Genomic DNA, 15,136 nt, shown 5'->3' on the forward strand with positions numbered 1-15,136 from the left:
AACCACCTCCCGGAGGCCCCGAGTACCAGCACAGTGGAGTTCAATGAGATTCCACACCAGACGAGCTGCCTTCTTCACCCACTGTGGTTTAACAGTGACGGGACAAAAGGCAGATAGAACCCAGTGGAAGAGGGTATTAGCCAAACGCATCCTGCCCATGTGCCCTTTACCAGCTCTGACACGTTTCACTCTGGGAGGAGTCCCCAAGCATCCCTCTTCTCGCCTTCTCAGTTCCTTTCACAGATTAGGGTTTGCTAATGGCCTGTGTGTAGCTGTAAGGGCTTGTGAAGCCTATAGGAATTCCTGATTAAACTCTCCAGGATCATACTGTTTGATGTTTGTGTAAGCATCCACGGACATCAAAGGCGCTCGGCTCAGACCCAGAGCCTCATCGGTCCACATGAAGCAAGGAGTTATGTGCCCTTATCCTGAAGCAAACAAAGACTCTCGGTAGGCCGAGCCCCTCTTCCCAGATTCCTCAACTCAAGTTCTCGTTGATGTTGTCTCCAGATATGAACTTCAGTAAAGACACAGACTTAGCAAAACGACAAAACATAGGAAAGTGTTGTCCTAGACTGTCCCGTCTTTAACACGAAAGACGAACAAGTCACAAGAGCAGAGCATTTAAATGGGTGGATGCCATTCAGCTGCTGCGGGATTTGGGTGGCTCCTGGTCCTTTCTAGGTTTCTTATCCTACGTCTCTGTTTACATACTCCATTCTACACACCAAAGGTTCTATTCTGGGCCCCTGTGTAAATGTCCCCATATGCCCTTCACATTGTCACACAGGGCAGAATCATCCTAGACACCATTTTGGCCCATTTCATAGTTCATGGGGATCGTGAACCTTAGTATCCAGGTGACGTGTCTGCTTTACTTATTTATGAGAGACAGGAATAAGGATGGCCCTGTGCAGCAACCCTTTTAAGCCTTTCAGGGTTACCTACCAGGCCACAGATCTCATGCAGTTACTGGGACTTTTAACAAATCCGCATGTAGGATTCTTTGCTGCTCATGTGAGGGGAGGTTTTCGGTGATGCTTTCTTTCTTAACAAGTCGAGTTTAGAAGTTTATGAAATCCCCTATGGGTTCCCTGACTGGTAGTTGTTACCAAAGGCATTTCAGAAGGATCCTTGTCTTATTGAAAACCTCCCTTCACTTGAGCAGGAGCAAGGCAGTCCCTTCAGTGTATCCAAACGGTCCTACAACTCTGGTCATGTAGACAGTGTGCGCCCACACTTAGAGTACGTCTGTCGGTGTGGGGGACACAGAGCACACACAGCAGGGTAGGGGACTGAACTTCGTCTGCTATGCCTCGTGTATTTTTGTTCCATAAGGTTTGGAAAATGGACTTAGTGCAACACAGTTTTATGACGCAAGCCCTTCTAACCCATAGTCCTGGTTGCACGAGTTTGCCTTCCTCCCATCACGCTATCAAACCACAGGGTTGGAGGCCTGTTGAGGCTCTGTGGGTCCCCATACAGCTTGCTCACATACAAAATCATTACCACACCCATGCTAGAAATGGCCTGGATATTTTGGCATTGCCGTAAATATTTTTTTTTTTTTTTTTGCGTGTGTGTGCACGTCATTATTAATCGGTCCTTAACACAAGACATCTGTGACTTGGGGCAATTTGTTAAAACTGATGTAAAACTGATATGAAGCCAGCAAAGGGGGGGGGGGTGTAGCTCTCCGAGGAGATTGTCTGCCAAGGGTTAGGAGAAATTGTTCTGAATGTTTTAATGGATGTGAAGGGTAAACACTTTTAAAAATGTCATCTATTCACCAACATTTTAGGGTTTTAAAATGGAAACTATTAATATAGTGCACGTTGTGTTAAAAAGGGATCTGGCTTCATAGTCCTTGTGCAGCTTGAGAGAGGCTTCTGCTCTTGAACATTAACCCTAAATGTAATACCCAGGAGACGCAGGGATGATGGATGAATGGAGCCTTACTCCTTGCCTCGTTCTTCTCTCTTCTTTGTATGTGTATCTGATACATCCTGCCTTTCCCTCAAATTCACCAGCAGTTCACCCTCTCACTTAGACCATTCTCCAAAAGTGACGTTTCTGCCACACATCCCTTGCAATGTGGAGTAATACTTGTAGCTAGAGAGCTGGGTGATAGGGATCTGCTGGGTTTGAGCAGTGACTGAAGAGGCCTAGAGTCTCCGTATAATAATACGGGCAGCGATCCATCTGTTCGGGTCCTGAGGCTACAGCACCCTGCCATGGGCAGTGTGACCTGCTCCTTCACGTTAGGAGTCTCCTGTGACTGTGTCGTATGTCGGTGTTCAGAACTCTCAGAAACATTGAAGACCTGTGGGCGAGAAGGTAGACTCCCTCGCCTTCTAGGCCCATGTTCTCTAGTCATTTGCAAGCATAGCCTGGAAGACAGAATTTAGCCAGCACTGTGGTAGGGCCGAGTACAACTTCAGTGTGCTTGCTTTTGTAAACTTCTTTAAGGGAAGGGGTGACAGTTTACTTTGACTGAGTAAAATCTCATTGAGAATCTTGGAGTGTAGCTTAGTTGGTAGGGAGCTTGCCTAGTGTATCTAAGTCCTTGGTTTCCATAAGTCCCGGTTTGATTGTACACTCCCATAATCCCAAGGGAGTTCATGGTCATTCTAGGCTATAGATCCTGTCTTTAAAAACAAAACAAACAAACCCTCATTGAGCACCAGATACCTTGAAGCATTAAGCCAATGTCTGACCAAAGGGTCAGGGAGTTATATAAAGAACTCCTTCTCAGCCTTTGAGTTGCAAGCCCTTTAGCAAAACCTCTATGTCCGAACATATTCATATTTCGGCTTATAACTGTAGCAAAAATCATAGTTATGAAGTATCATCAAAATTGATTTCATGAGTTGGGGTCACCGCAGCACAAGAAACTGTATTAAAGGGTCAGATCATTAGGAAAGTTAAGAACCCCTTAGATCGAGGTTATAATAATGGCCCAGTTCCTTTGTCAGCACACTGTTCTCAGAACTCTGGTTAAAGTGCATCTTTCTGGAAACCGAAGAATGCACATTCCCTCTCCAGCCTCCGTATCACAGGAGATGAACGTTTTTCAGACTCAATACTGATTTGGAAAGATGACTGGAGCAAAGGAAACAGACATTACTCTAGGGACATAGTCTGATCAGTGCCCTCGTGGCATTTTCCATCCCAAGGTTCTTCTCTTTTTACATACAATGAGCAAATGTGTCTTCAGGCTTTCTAGCCCAACCCTGCTCACGTCTGAGAAGTCAGCACCCCTCTCTCCCATCTCCTTGCTCCTTGACCTTCTTGTCCTTGGCCCTGTTTCTTGAACCATAGCCAAGCACACACCGAAAGGCTGCAGACTTTACGTGCCTCACTTCCTGTGGTGCCTTGGTTCTGATTTAGGCGGATGGATGGCTCGGGCTCTGTACCTGCTGTCTCACGGCCATGGTAGTTACTTTTCATCGTGTTATAACCAGGCCTGCCTAACCCAGCAGCTTTGAGTCATCTCGGAGAGCCCTGAGATCCCTGTGTACCATTTTCCCTCCTGATTACAGGTACCTAACCTCGCTGTGGAGCCACAGTTACTGTCTCATTACTGCCGCTTGACGTTAGATTGAAATGTTAAATGGCATCTATCCCAAGTCAGTGCCTAAAAATTAACCTGAGCTCTCGGGATTAGAGAAAAAATACTGTCATAACAACACCCTCTGGGCTAGAGTTCCATTACACACGCATCACACACCTGAGCGCCGCCGTCGGGCTCCCTTGTACTTGAATAGAATGGCCTCAAGAGCACTTGAACATCCTCCTTGGCGTCTTCATGGGCCTACTATAAAACGATAACGGTTTAATTGGACACACCGTAATGCATTTATGTAAATCCCCTTCCGCCGGGTCTGTTTTGAGAAGCTGTATCCTGCAGCTGAAGTGGCCCCTTCTCACACTCACCCAGAGAAACTGGCTGTCAGTCCTTGCACGGACTTGAACAGAAATGCTGAGCTACATTCGAAGGTGGGGCGTGAGATGCTAAAGCTTGCTCCACTGAAAAGCCACTTCGCACTGGTGAGAGTCAGCTTTATCTTCAAGTCAAGGCTACTTTGAATAACCATAGTAACTAATCACCAGGGAGTGCCACCAGCACAGCCACAGGCAGACAGTGAAACTGGGAGCCGAGTTCCTGCTGTCTGGATACCAGATATTCTCTGATCTCTGCCACTCAGTAATTTTCTTTCTAAGTATCTCCAACACATTTATCATGGGGTGGGGGGTGGGGGGGTCTCTCTTCCTTTTACATAAGTTGGACCATGAAGGCGTTACAAATGTGACTAGCATCAATGCTCCCCGTACTAACTAGTTAAAGGCTGATTGGAAATACCATGTCCTGGGAAGTTCCAAGATTCTGATGCTATAATTGACCGGGTCCTTTCCCATCACCTTCACAGTAGAGTCCCAGACCCTTGGCTGGCTAGCATGGCAGGGTGTCTCAAGAGTCCCCAGATGAAAACAGTTATAATACGTCTGGTACTGGGCCACTGTGGAAAACATTGTGTCAGTAGAAGAGGAGTCACAGGCCAAGTCCAGCCGACTTCTAAAGTGCCATTGCTTTCCCTACGTGTGGGTCTCACTCAGAAAGCGTTAGAAGCACTATACTGTCTGCCGAGTAACTTTTTCTTAAGAACACCATTTCTTAGGATTTGAATATATCCTTGCATTTCTCCAACACCCACTTGGTCACAGCACCCAGTGGGGCCTCTTATATTATAATGAGTCTCCTCAGTGACAGAGTTGGCCCTGGGAACCAGAGGGAAGCTTGGGAATTGAAACACCCCATCAAACAAAAGGTAGTTTTATTCTTTACCTTCTCCTTAACCCACCATCTCTAAGGTATTTGTAATGCTGCATCTGACAAAGCCGAGCTACAGCATTAACTCTTTTTTCTTTCTTTCTTTCTTTTTCTTCTGTTCCAGTATTACTAGAACCTTTGCATCTGGGAAAACAGAAAAGGTGATCTTTCAGGCCCTCAAGGAATTAGGTCTTCCCAGTGGAAAGGTATTGACTGACTTGAACACACTTGTAGATCTTGGGTTCACGGTTGTTTGTTTATGGGGGCATATGTGATAAGCCAGGTGACTGTGTTAAGCCAGCCTCAGTGTGTCCGTGACAGAGAGGACAGTTCGTTTTCTTTCTTCCCCTTCACCAGTCACTTGAGGAGGGTTTTAAAACCCAGCTTGTTCACTTCAAAATGATTTTTTGTCAACCTTATAAAGGTGAGAAGAAGAAAGGACAGGCAGCTGTTGTTTAGACAGTTGATGGAAACTATTTTAGAACACCCAGCCATGCCCCTTAACCAAGCATAGCACCAGCATGAATTATTAACTAATAAATTCAGTTCCTTGGGAAAGTCTTGCATGGTCAAAGATTCCTTTCTCTCCCACCCTTTTATGCTCACGACTTATCTTATTCAAGTTATTGAAATTAATTTTTACACTGCAAAAATGACTTATGTTTCTGACTCTGTTTAAAAGTCTTGTTCGAAAGCTACTTTGCAGTGTGACGGGTAAATTTTTGGTTGTTCGAGTCCCTTTAGAGATCCCTTATGATCCTCTAAAAATTCACAGTAAGTGTAATTAATTAAATATTGGGTCTGATTATCCCAGATCCTCTATGGGATCACTTACTTTCCTTCCTCAAGGGGAGATAGAAAAATGTCTGTGGATTTGATCAATGAGGGATTTCCCAGAGAAAGCTGTGCTGGAGGCAGGTGTCACCAAGTGTCTCCTGTATCACCCGTCCCTTCGTGACAGCCAGGGAAGCCTCATTTCTCCTGCCCTGGTTACCCTAAGTGCCCAGGACCTTGTGAATAGCAACTCTCCAAGGAGAAAGACGTGGGTTTTTTGTGTGTTTGATTTAAAATACTTCTTCTTTTCTTCTCTGCAGAATGATGAAATCGAGCCTGCTGCATTTACCTATGAAAAGTTCTATGAACTGACACAAAAGATTTGTCCTCGGACAGATATAGAAGATCTTTTTAAAAAAATGTAAGTTCTAGCCTATGGAGGTAGTGTTCTGTAGGTACTTACTATCTTTGTCCCTGTAAAAGTTGAAAGCATTTTTTGCTGTAATGTTAAATACCTGTTGCTAGCGCTAGGCCTAGTTAAGGTTTCACTCTTCTCCCCCTTAATTTATTGGCCCACTCTGAGTTTTCATTTTAGAAACCTTGACATAGATTAATTACAGCACTTGGAACGTTTTCCTCCCTGGCATTGGCTTTACTAACTACCTACGATTTTAACCTGCTCCTTTAGGTATTAACCCAGTATGTGAACTAACTAGACTTGGTTTGGAATGTTTACGTTGTTGAGAAGTTCATTCATTCCAGTTACTTCAAATGGATGACTTACATGTTGTTTTCTTCGGAGGAATGTTCCTTGATAATGCTAAAGAACTGCATATTTAGTCAGTTTCTGTGACCTAGTGGGAACGTTCCCTTTCCGCTCTCATTGTTCTCCAGTTCCTCGCACCTCGCCCCCGCCCCCACACTGCAGTCTCTGACTACTCTAAGAATTCAGGTTAGAAAAGGAGTTTAGAATTATCAACAAATGTCAACATGTAAATCGTACCTACTGTAGCATCATATACCAAAACTTACTTTCTCTACTACATTTCTTTTCAGCAATGGAGACAAAACTGATTATTTAACGGTAGACCAATTAGTGAGCTTTCTAAACGAAGTAAGCTTTTTCATACATTAACTCCATAAGTCTGTGTGCAGTGGCTTGCCTCCCCAGTGTCCTCACTGCATGCTTGCATCCTGCACCCTTCCTGGCTTTGCTTCTGACCTGCTGATCTTTCCATGATGGCTTGGCCAGGTGCAAAAATCAGCTGCTGTCCGTGTGTCCCTGTGCTCCAGGCTGGCTTTGCGCACCACCTCCTGTCAGTCTCACACTGTGGTGTGCAGCTCTGGTTCCGTGTGTATGTGTGAAATTTGTAATGTCTTTATCAGTTGGATGTGTCTGATTTTGCAAGATGGTTTTTAAGGTGGTTTGAGTCTGTTGATTGTATGAATTGAGAACGGACTGAATATATGACACTGTATTTGATTTCTCCATTGCTAACTTTTCCTCATACCTTTGCATGGACTAGAAACCTGTATTTTTGCGAATTGCATGTAAGAAAAATACATAGGTTTAAATTGAATATTTGATACTTGAGCTCCTAGGTAAAACTATAGTGTTAGGCCAACTAGATTGCAGGTCAATTTTTTTACATGTTATTTTTCAAAACAAGCTCAGAGCTGAATTTAGAACACGGTTCATTTAGCTAGCAAAATTTGCTTGAGTCTAAGGAAGATATTTAAGAACAAATAAAGGTCACAACTTTCATTATTATAACTAAATTAGCTTTTTCTTTTTATGTGCAAAAAGCATATTTTTTTTTTTTTTTAGCAAAACCCACATAGACTCCTTTTAATCTGCAAAGAGAAATTCACCTTTTCCCCCGAAACACATAAAAAGTTTGAAACATCTAAGTATGGTGTGGACAGCACTGTCTTGTAGAAAGTATTTTGGCTCTAACCATGGACTTGAGAGAGAAGAGTGGTAGGAGGGCTGGATGGGGCTGTGCGGTGGAAGGACATGGTTAGGACATGTGAATTCAGTCCCCAGCAGAGAGACAGCCAAGGAAGCATCATGTCAGACATGATGCCTTAGAAAAGAAGAGCGGGAACAAATGACTTCTTTTCCAAAGGTCTTCCCTTCATGATTCCTGCAGGCTCACTGGCCTCCGGTTTATAAGGCAGCAACATCAGAAACTGTTAGCACGAGCACAAATTCACCGAGACAAGGGAGAGACGGGCTCTGTGTATCTGCACAGATGGCTCCACCTTTAAGGGTTCCACTCAGGCCAATACTCTATTTATTTTACACAAAAACGGTTTTAAGTCTTTCCGGTGCACTGCGAAGTGGGTGCCGAGCACACACTGTGTTCGTACACTCTTTACACAGATCTCATCCACATTCTTGTGCACAGTTCTCACTTCCTTCTCTCTGCCTCCTCCCTTCTCGTCCCCGTTGCTTGTTTAGCTTCCCTTCACCTTTTCATTTTGGTGCACTGAGCATCTCCAATCTGGCAAGATGGGCAGGAATCCAGCTCTCGGGGCAGAAGATGCTTTGTGGGAGGGGAGAGGTCTTTACCACGCTATCCATCCATTCATCCTCCCTTCCTGAGCCATCCTCGAGACTCTCGCTTTCTATTGCATTTCCTGTAATATTAATTTCGTAATATTAAAGACATTTTAATTTGTTTTAAGTTGTAGAACCTCTGTGGGTATGGCAACGAAGGCGGGCCTGCATCAACTCCTTCTGCACGTCCAAGGAGTCTACACACTGCTGACAATCTGTTTGAAACATGACGTCATTATCAGACACTGGCCCAGTGGACAGTCACCCCTCTGTTCTGGATATTTCCTCCCATGTAGCTTCTCCTTACACTAGGAGATACTTTGAGCGTGCGGATGAGACCGATGGTCGGCACATTCTAGGTTTCTGTAGATCGTAGTGTATGCCCTGGGACCTCAGTCAGAGCATCATCTCCACGAATCTCCTTCTTTCCCCCTTACAGCATCCCTTCTTCCCCACCCCCTGCCAGCATCTTGCACATTCTGTGTACAGTTCTACTTTTATGTAATTCCTCTAGAATTAAGACACAGCTTCAGGCAGGGCTGCTCCTCATCTTGTAAGGCAAGGAGACAGAGCTCATCAGGAGAGCAAGAGGTGTTACGACATAAAGGTCTGTGACCCTAAAAAAAAAAAAAAAAAATCATAAGACCTCTACATTTCCTAAGCATCTCAGCCATGTAGCCTTAATAGGCAGTTTCACTGATGCATGGGACTCAGCATCGAGTGAATGAGGAACACTTGGAAAAGCAAGGAGCTGGCCTCCATATGTGCAGATTTTAGGGCAGATTGTTATACCTTGAAGACAGAAGCAGTCAGCTTGGAAACCCATTCAATTAACTAGAGAACCAGTTGTAGCAACAACAAAAATCAGTAGGGTCATAAACAACAAGGTTAATTGCCTAGGATTGACTGGGGGAGAGAAATCTCCTTCATATTAGCCAGTGACACTCTGGCTCCTACCACCTTCCAGCCTGTAAATCTCGCTCCTTCTTTGCACATTTCCGTTTAGTATACTAATTTCTACCTTCAAGAGGCAAGAGGGAGAGAAAGTTTTTACTTGGTTTCTGTGTAGGATATTTGCCCTCCCCCCCCTTCCCTTAGCTTTGGATTCATTTCTCATCTGCTTTTCAGGGTCTCTTGGTCATCACCACAGTCTGACAGGTAGCATTAGCATCCCCTGGTAGCCCATTAACAATGCAGATGCACCGAGCTGGTAGCTGTCATTAACAAGATGCCCAGTTAACGGGCACACACGGAGGTTTATGCAGCACTGTCTAGGCTAACAGGATTCTACCTTGAGGTGCTTAGTGAAGTGGGGGAGAAGCTGAGCAATATGTGTGCATGCATACATACATACATACATACATACATACATACATACATATATACATACATACATACATACATACATACACACACATACATACATACATACATACATATATACATATATACATACATATATACATACATATATACATACATACATACATATATACATACATACATACATACATACATACATACATACATATAAACAGTACAGTATTCTCGAAGAATTTAATTAGACAAGTTCACTACTCATATCTAAACTTTTACTCTCACTCTGTCTCTGGGTTCTATGCAGTGGGTAAAGGGAATCTTTCTTTGCCCAAGTCATGAACTAAGAAGCTGGAGTCAAAAGAGCCAATGGGAGGAGATGCTGGGAGCTGCCAGTGTTGGGCTCAACTCCCAGCTCAGTAGTAATTCCCAGGACCAAGCACCATCTCCGGGGTCAGTTGGTTTCATACTCTTTTCCCGGTTGCTAATAAGATACATTGATTTCAGTATCACCTCCATTTCTGTTTTTCTTATAAATATAACAGCTAAGGGCTTGTAGAATGAAGGGCTGTATGGAGAGCAGGAAAAAAGCAAACTAAGAAAAGGAATGGGTCTCAAACTGTGAGAGTAATAAAAACTCAATTTATTTCTTACCAATGGTTATCTACGCCTCGAACACCATCTGATCACAGTAGCACTGAAGCTGGTTTTTTTTTTTTTTTTTTCCATTTTAACAGTTGGAATTATGGAAGAAAGTACCCCAAGTCTTTTTCTCTTTATGATCTCTTTATATTTTGATGAAAAGGGAGAAGGGAGAGAAGGAGGGGAGGATATTTCATTCTATGAGTGTTCCTATCCTTGCTGATTTTTATTTTCACCTTTTATGTAATTTTTGAAATGGTATCATTAATACAGTATATCATTAAATTATCATCTGTCTCTCCCAGTGCACTTGGAAGGTCAGTTGACACCTTTTCTCACTAAAGCTAAGGACAGAGGTGTGGAGACTGTCCATAATAGATCTTATTTACGTGGGCACAGTTTTCCGTGACCTACTCTTAACAGCTATTTAGAACCTCATTTTGCAAAGCACTAGGTACCAGGAAATGAATATCCTGGGTAAGTCCTTTATCTGATTGGAAGCTGATGTTGTCTCAGAGCTGTGAAGAACCTTCCTCACTATGCTTGCTTCTAACTTGAACTCTTCTGTACCCTGTTACTTGGAGGTTACCTGAATATAATATGATATGATGTATCACTGCCCCTTTTTCTGATGCAGTAATGCAGTCCTTACCATTTGTTAGGGACCATGCTATGTTGCCTTTTAAAATGTGAAAATTAGGTGGTGGGAAGAAACGATTCTATTATTTGGCAGAACAGATCTAAATGGAGCTTTATTTTTGCCTGTACTTAAAGCTCTTTTGCTAAAATTGTAACCATTAGGTAGTAAATACTAAGCACTGTTCCCTGGCTGTCCAGTCTACAGTGTGGGTGGCCTTAGGAGTACTATGTCCTCTAGTTACATTTTAACAGATAAGGCTTTATTAGGTATACTGGTCAAATGATCATTCCTCCCTTCCAGAACTTAGGCATTTGGGCTCCTCTAGTTTGGTTGTTTCTGTTGCCTTGGATATGCAAGTGTGTTAAAATGCATGTGGTTACAAGTTAAAGCAATGCTTTTTGCCTTTCTTTCTTTTTTATTTTTTTCAGCGAGGGTCGCATATGGCTGGCCTCCAACTCACTACATAGCATAAGATGCCCTTTGACTCCTCATCCTCCTGCCTCTGCTTCCCAAGTGTTGCAACTGCAGACAGGTATCCTCACACCTGATCAGTGCAGTGCTAGAGATGAAGCCCATAGGGCTGGGTAAGCATTCTACCCACCGAGACACACCTCTTCTCTTAGAGCACCACCACTGCCTAAAAGGAGCAAGTCAGGATCACCTGGAAAGCATCCCAGCCCTCATCCTAACCCTCCTCCACCCCAAACAATGCCTGCTTTCACCCAGACCGGAAGAGTCCTTAAAAATCTCCCCCTGATGGTAATGCTGCTGCTGCTCCTGCTGCCGTGCACAGAGCACATTCTAAGTAGCACCGTGTTTGTACGCACCTGCGTGTAAATCACCCAATGTGTCTGAGTTCTCTTCTCTCCCTGTTGTCATCAGTTCTCTCTCCCGCGGCTGTATCCCATTTTTCCTCATGACATTTCTTCTTCTTCTTCTTCTTCTTCTTCTTCTTCTTCTTCTTCTTCTTCTTCTTCTTCTTCTTCTTCTTCTTCTTCTTCTTCTTCTTCTTCTTCTTCTTTTTCTTCTTCTTCTTCTTCTTCCTCTTCTTCCTCTTCCTCCTCCTCCTCTTCCTCCTCTTCCTCCTCCTCATGCTGATTTCATTTTCTCTAGGGTTCACACATAGAAAGTAAGGAAGCTGGATAAATGGACTTAGTTTTCTGAAAGACAAACTGCTAAAAAATATATTATCTGTAGTACATGAAATTCTGATCAGCAGTTTATAATTACTCTTTCTTTATATTGTTGCCAGCATATGATATATTTTTATATTATAGCCTTTAAGCACATGGGTGTGCTTTTATACATACATACATACCTACATACACACACATATAATATATATATATATTAGGTTTAGATTTTTTTTCAAAACCTACTTTACTTAGGGTTTGTAAGTACTTCAACCTCCCTGCTAGATTTAAGGGAGAAAGAAAGTTAATATAAAAAGGGAGTTGCGCTCCTCTTTAGAAATAGTTCCTTGGAATGATTCCAGTCTTCCTTGTCATGATATCAGCAGGTCAGATCAATAGCAAACACTTATCAGTAGCAGCAGCATGGTCCGTCAGAAACAACAAGGCTCCTCTGAATCAATACAAGTCAGCAAGAAGTGGAGAGAACCAGCCTGAACACCATGAGAACTTCTTTGGCATGTTCTTCTTTCGCCAATTAAGACCACCTGGGTCTAGAACCTCTTCCTGTGGCTCCATCTTGATTCTCTTTCCTCCCACTCCTTAAGGCTCATGGACTTGCCTCATCATTCCTCTTAAGTTCCTAATGCTCAACAGTGACCTTATGACTTAATTTCCCTAGGGAAGATAAAGGATAGCTCTGAGTTTAACTATGCTGGGGTATGAAAGAAACCTTTTCATCCCTTACCCATCTTCTTTAGTGCTACTGTTTATGGGGGAAATTTTTCTAGAGAGTGGTTAATGTTTTATTTCTCTGAATGCTTTTAAATTCTTCTCACCTCAGGGTGGATTCTCATCCCTTGAATACTGGAGTGTACTGCACGGTGCATGGGATCCTTAAAGGTCCAGCAGGACTTCTCTTGCTTGGCACCCCACCCCCACCCCCTCCACATCAGTTTCTCTTTCTCTACAGATCTCAGCACCATTCTCTCTACAATCAAGTCCTGCTGTTGTTAGTATAATAGTCTCCAGCATATTCATGGCATAATCAATAATTATTTAATATGACAAAAGAAGCATGTTTCAATTTGATAGTCTGTCAAAAGATATTGATTTCATCCCTTTAACACTCTCAACTAAAGAGGACAAGGAGATGTCTAGACACATCTGTGTCTTAGCAATTAAAATCAAGTGTTCTGTTGTTCCTTATGCGGCCCTCTTTTCAGAACTTGCATCAGTTGCTTCTATGCATCTTCCTAATAATATTGCAAAGTCTGTGCATGCATCTGGGTAAAGAGTTGTTGCCAAAATACTATTTGTTGACCAATTCTTGCTCACTTCTGCTTATTGGTCATGATTCCACAAAAGTTTGGTTTTTACTCTTTTGAGGGATGACCAGGGACACAATGAAAACCTGTCATCCTCAGTGATGTGTAAGAATATTTAATGGGCCCTTTACTTCAGGACATGTGCCATGGTGTGTGAGAAATGTACACACACACACACACACACAAACAGAGAGACACACATGCACAGGCACATATATTCAAGCACACATACTCAGGCACACGTACCTGTGAAGGCACATACTTGTGAGCACTTACACACACATGTGCAGACACATATTCAAGTACACACCCAGGCACACACACCTGTGCAGGCACATACATGCAGGCACATACACATAAACACATAGGGAATAGGCTTCTTACAATTCTAGGAAGTTGGGATGTCCTCACTGCAGAAATTGTGTTGCTCAGGCAATGCAAGACACATCTTATGTGTGGAGACAAGGAAAGGGTTGCTGTCAGCAGCTTCCACAAGAGCCTTCTTCCAAGAGCTCTACTCGGAGCTCTAGAGTACAGTGAGTTCAGCTTTAGAGTGAAGATGTCCGGAGCCATTGCTTTCTAATTTCAAGTCTTTTTAAGTATAATATGCATTTACAAGTATTCTGTTCTTATTAATTTTTATCATTAAAATTATAACTTTTGGAAAACTGGACTCAAAAAACATAGTCTGCAGGGTACTGAAGAGCCTCTCATTACTAGAGAATGATAGAATTAAAAACTATTTACTCAATCTGATATTAAGAGGTTTTGTGTTAATATTTGGGGCTTTGGGCCTCTTAGTACATGATCTGGTTGCTTATTCTAATTTTCTTTTTTACTTTTAAAACTAGATTTAATGCTAAATTAGTAAATGTTGCAGAGAGCCTCTGCTCTCATTTTTTACACATATTTGTGGCCAGTCGCATCCCTGTATCACACTCAGCCGTGTGAGTGGAAGGAGGGGAAGCCAGTGCAGCTGACATCCTCACTCTGACACTACTGTGTGACCCTCAGCATTAAACAGGGGAGCACACACTTCCTCTTTCTATTAGGCTCCACCAGAGTGGGTCCACATCTGGACTTTCTGAAGACTAGTTTAGGGAGAGGGTCAGGAAGGCAGCTAAGGCTGTTCTTTGTGATCATAAATACAGTAGTCTGGATGTGTCTCGTTTTACAAACTCTGCTGAGAAATGCGTTTCAAGGGTGAGGAGTGTGGACCTCAATGGAGTTACTTTCTCGTCGCAGCATCAGCGAGATCCTCGGCTGAATGAAATCTTATTCCCCTTCTATGATGCTAAAAGAGCAATGCAGATCATCGAGACCTACGAGCCTGATGAAGAGTTGAAGAAAAAAGGTAACATAAGTGAAAAGAGCCTAATCACATTTTGTTTTTGTTAAGACAGAAAAAGCACACAGCCTTTAAGACCCTTGAGTTTTAATTAAAATATCCTACATGCTTTCGAGCACTGTAGACCCAAAGACTGGTTATTTATTTATTCTTTTCTTGCTCTTAAATTAATTCAATTTGTATATTCTATCAAGTGAGTCCACACTGTCTGAAACACACTTCTACTGAATGTATTGTGTTGGTAAACACATTACGATGACAGCCCCTGTGTATGCTTATAAATCAGGTTTTAATTTTGCATAGTTTGAAAAGGCAGTCTTATTGCACAGTCTTTCGAAAGAATCTCTGTCACATGAGAATCTGCGCCTTTCTTTTCTCCCTTTTGTTTTGCTAAACTTAATAAATTTAGTATGTAATCTGATGTGCTCTCTGTCTCCTTGTTTGACAGCTTGGGATGGAAGATTAAAGACACTGATAGGAAATTAACTAGTCAGAAACCATGTTCATAAATCGTTCGTCTTTATCTCTTTCATTTCGTTTTGGAAACAGTATGCTGTTTAAAT

The 15,136-nt window shown here is 42.7% G+C and overlaps 1 protein-coding gene across 5 annotated transcripts in view; it reads left to right on the plus strand.

Moving 5' to 3' along the window:
- PLCB4 (phospholipase C beta 4) overlaps positions 1–15,136 on the plus strand; it is a 354,199-nt gene that overhangs the window by 272,296 nt on the left and 66,767 nt on the right. For all 5 annotated transcript variants that reach the window (XM_080931463.1, XM_080931466.1, XM_080931462.1 and 2 more), the window contains 4 exons: positions 4,956–5,037; positions 5,926–6,026; positions 6,662–6,719; positions 14,471–14,579. In XM_080931463.1, the coding sequence (XP_080787589.1) occupies positions 4,956–5,037; positions 5,926–6,026; positions 6,662–6,719; positions 14,471–14,579 (350 nt within the window). The remainder of the gene's footprint in view (positions 1–4,955; positions 5,038–5,925; positions 6,027–6,661; positions 6,720–14,470; positions 14,580–15,136) is intronic.

The sequence above is a fragment of the Micromys minutus genome (assembly GCF_963924665.1).
Source record: "Micromys minutus genome assembly, chromosome: 17".
NCBI classification, from domain to species: domain Eukaryota; kingdom Metazoa; phylum Chordata; class Mammalia; order Rodentia; family Muridae; genus Micromys; species Micromys minutus.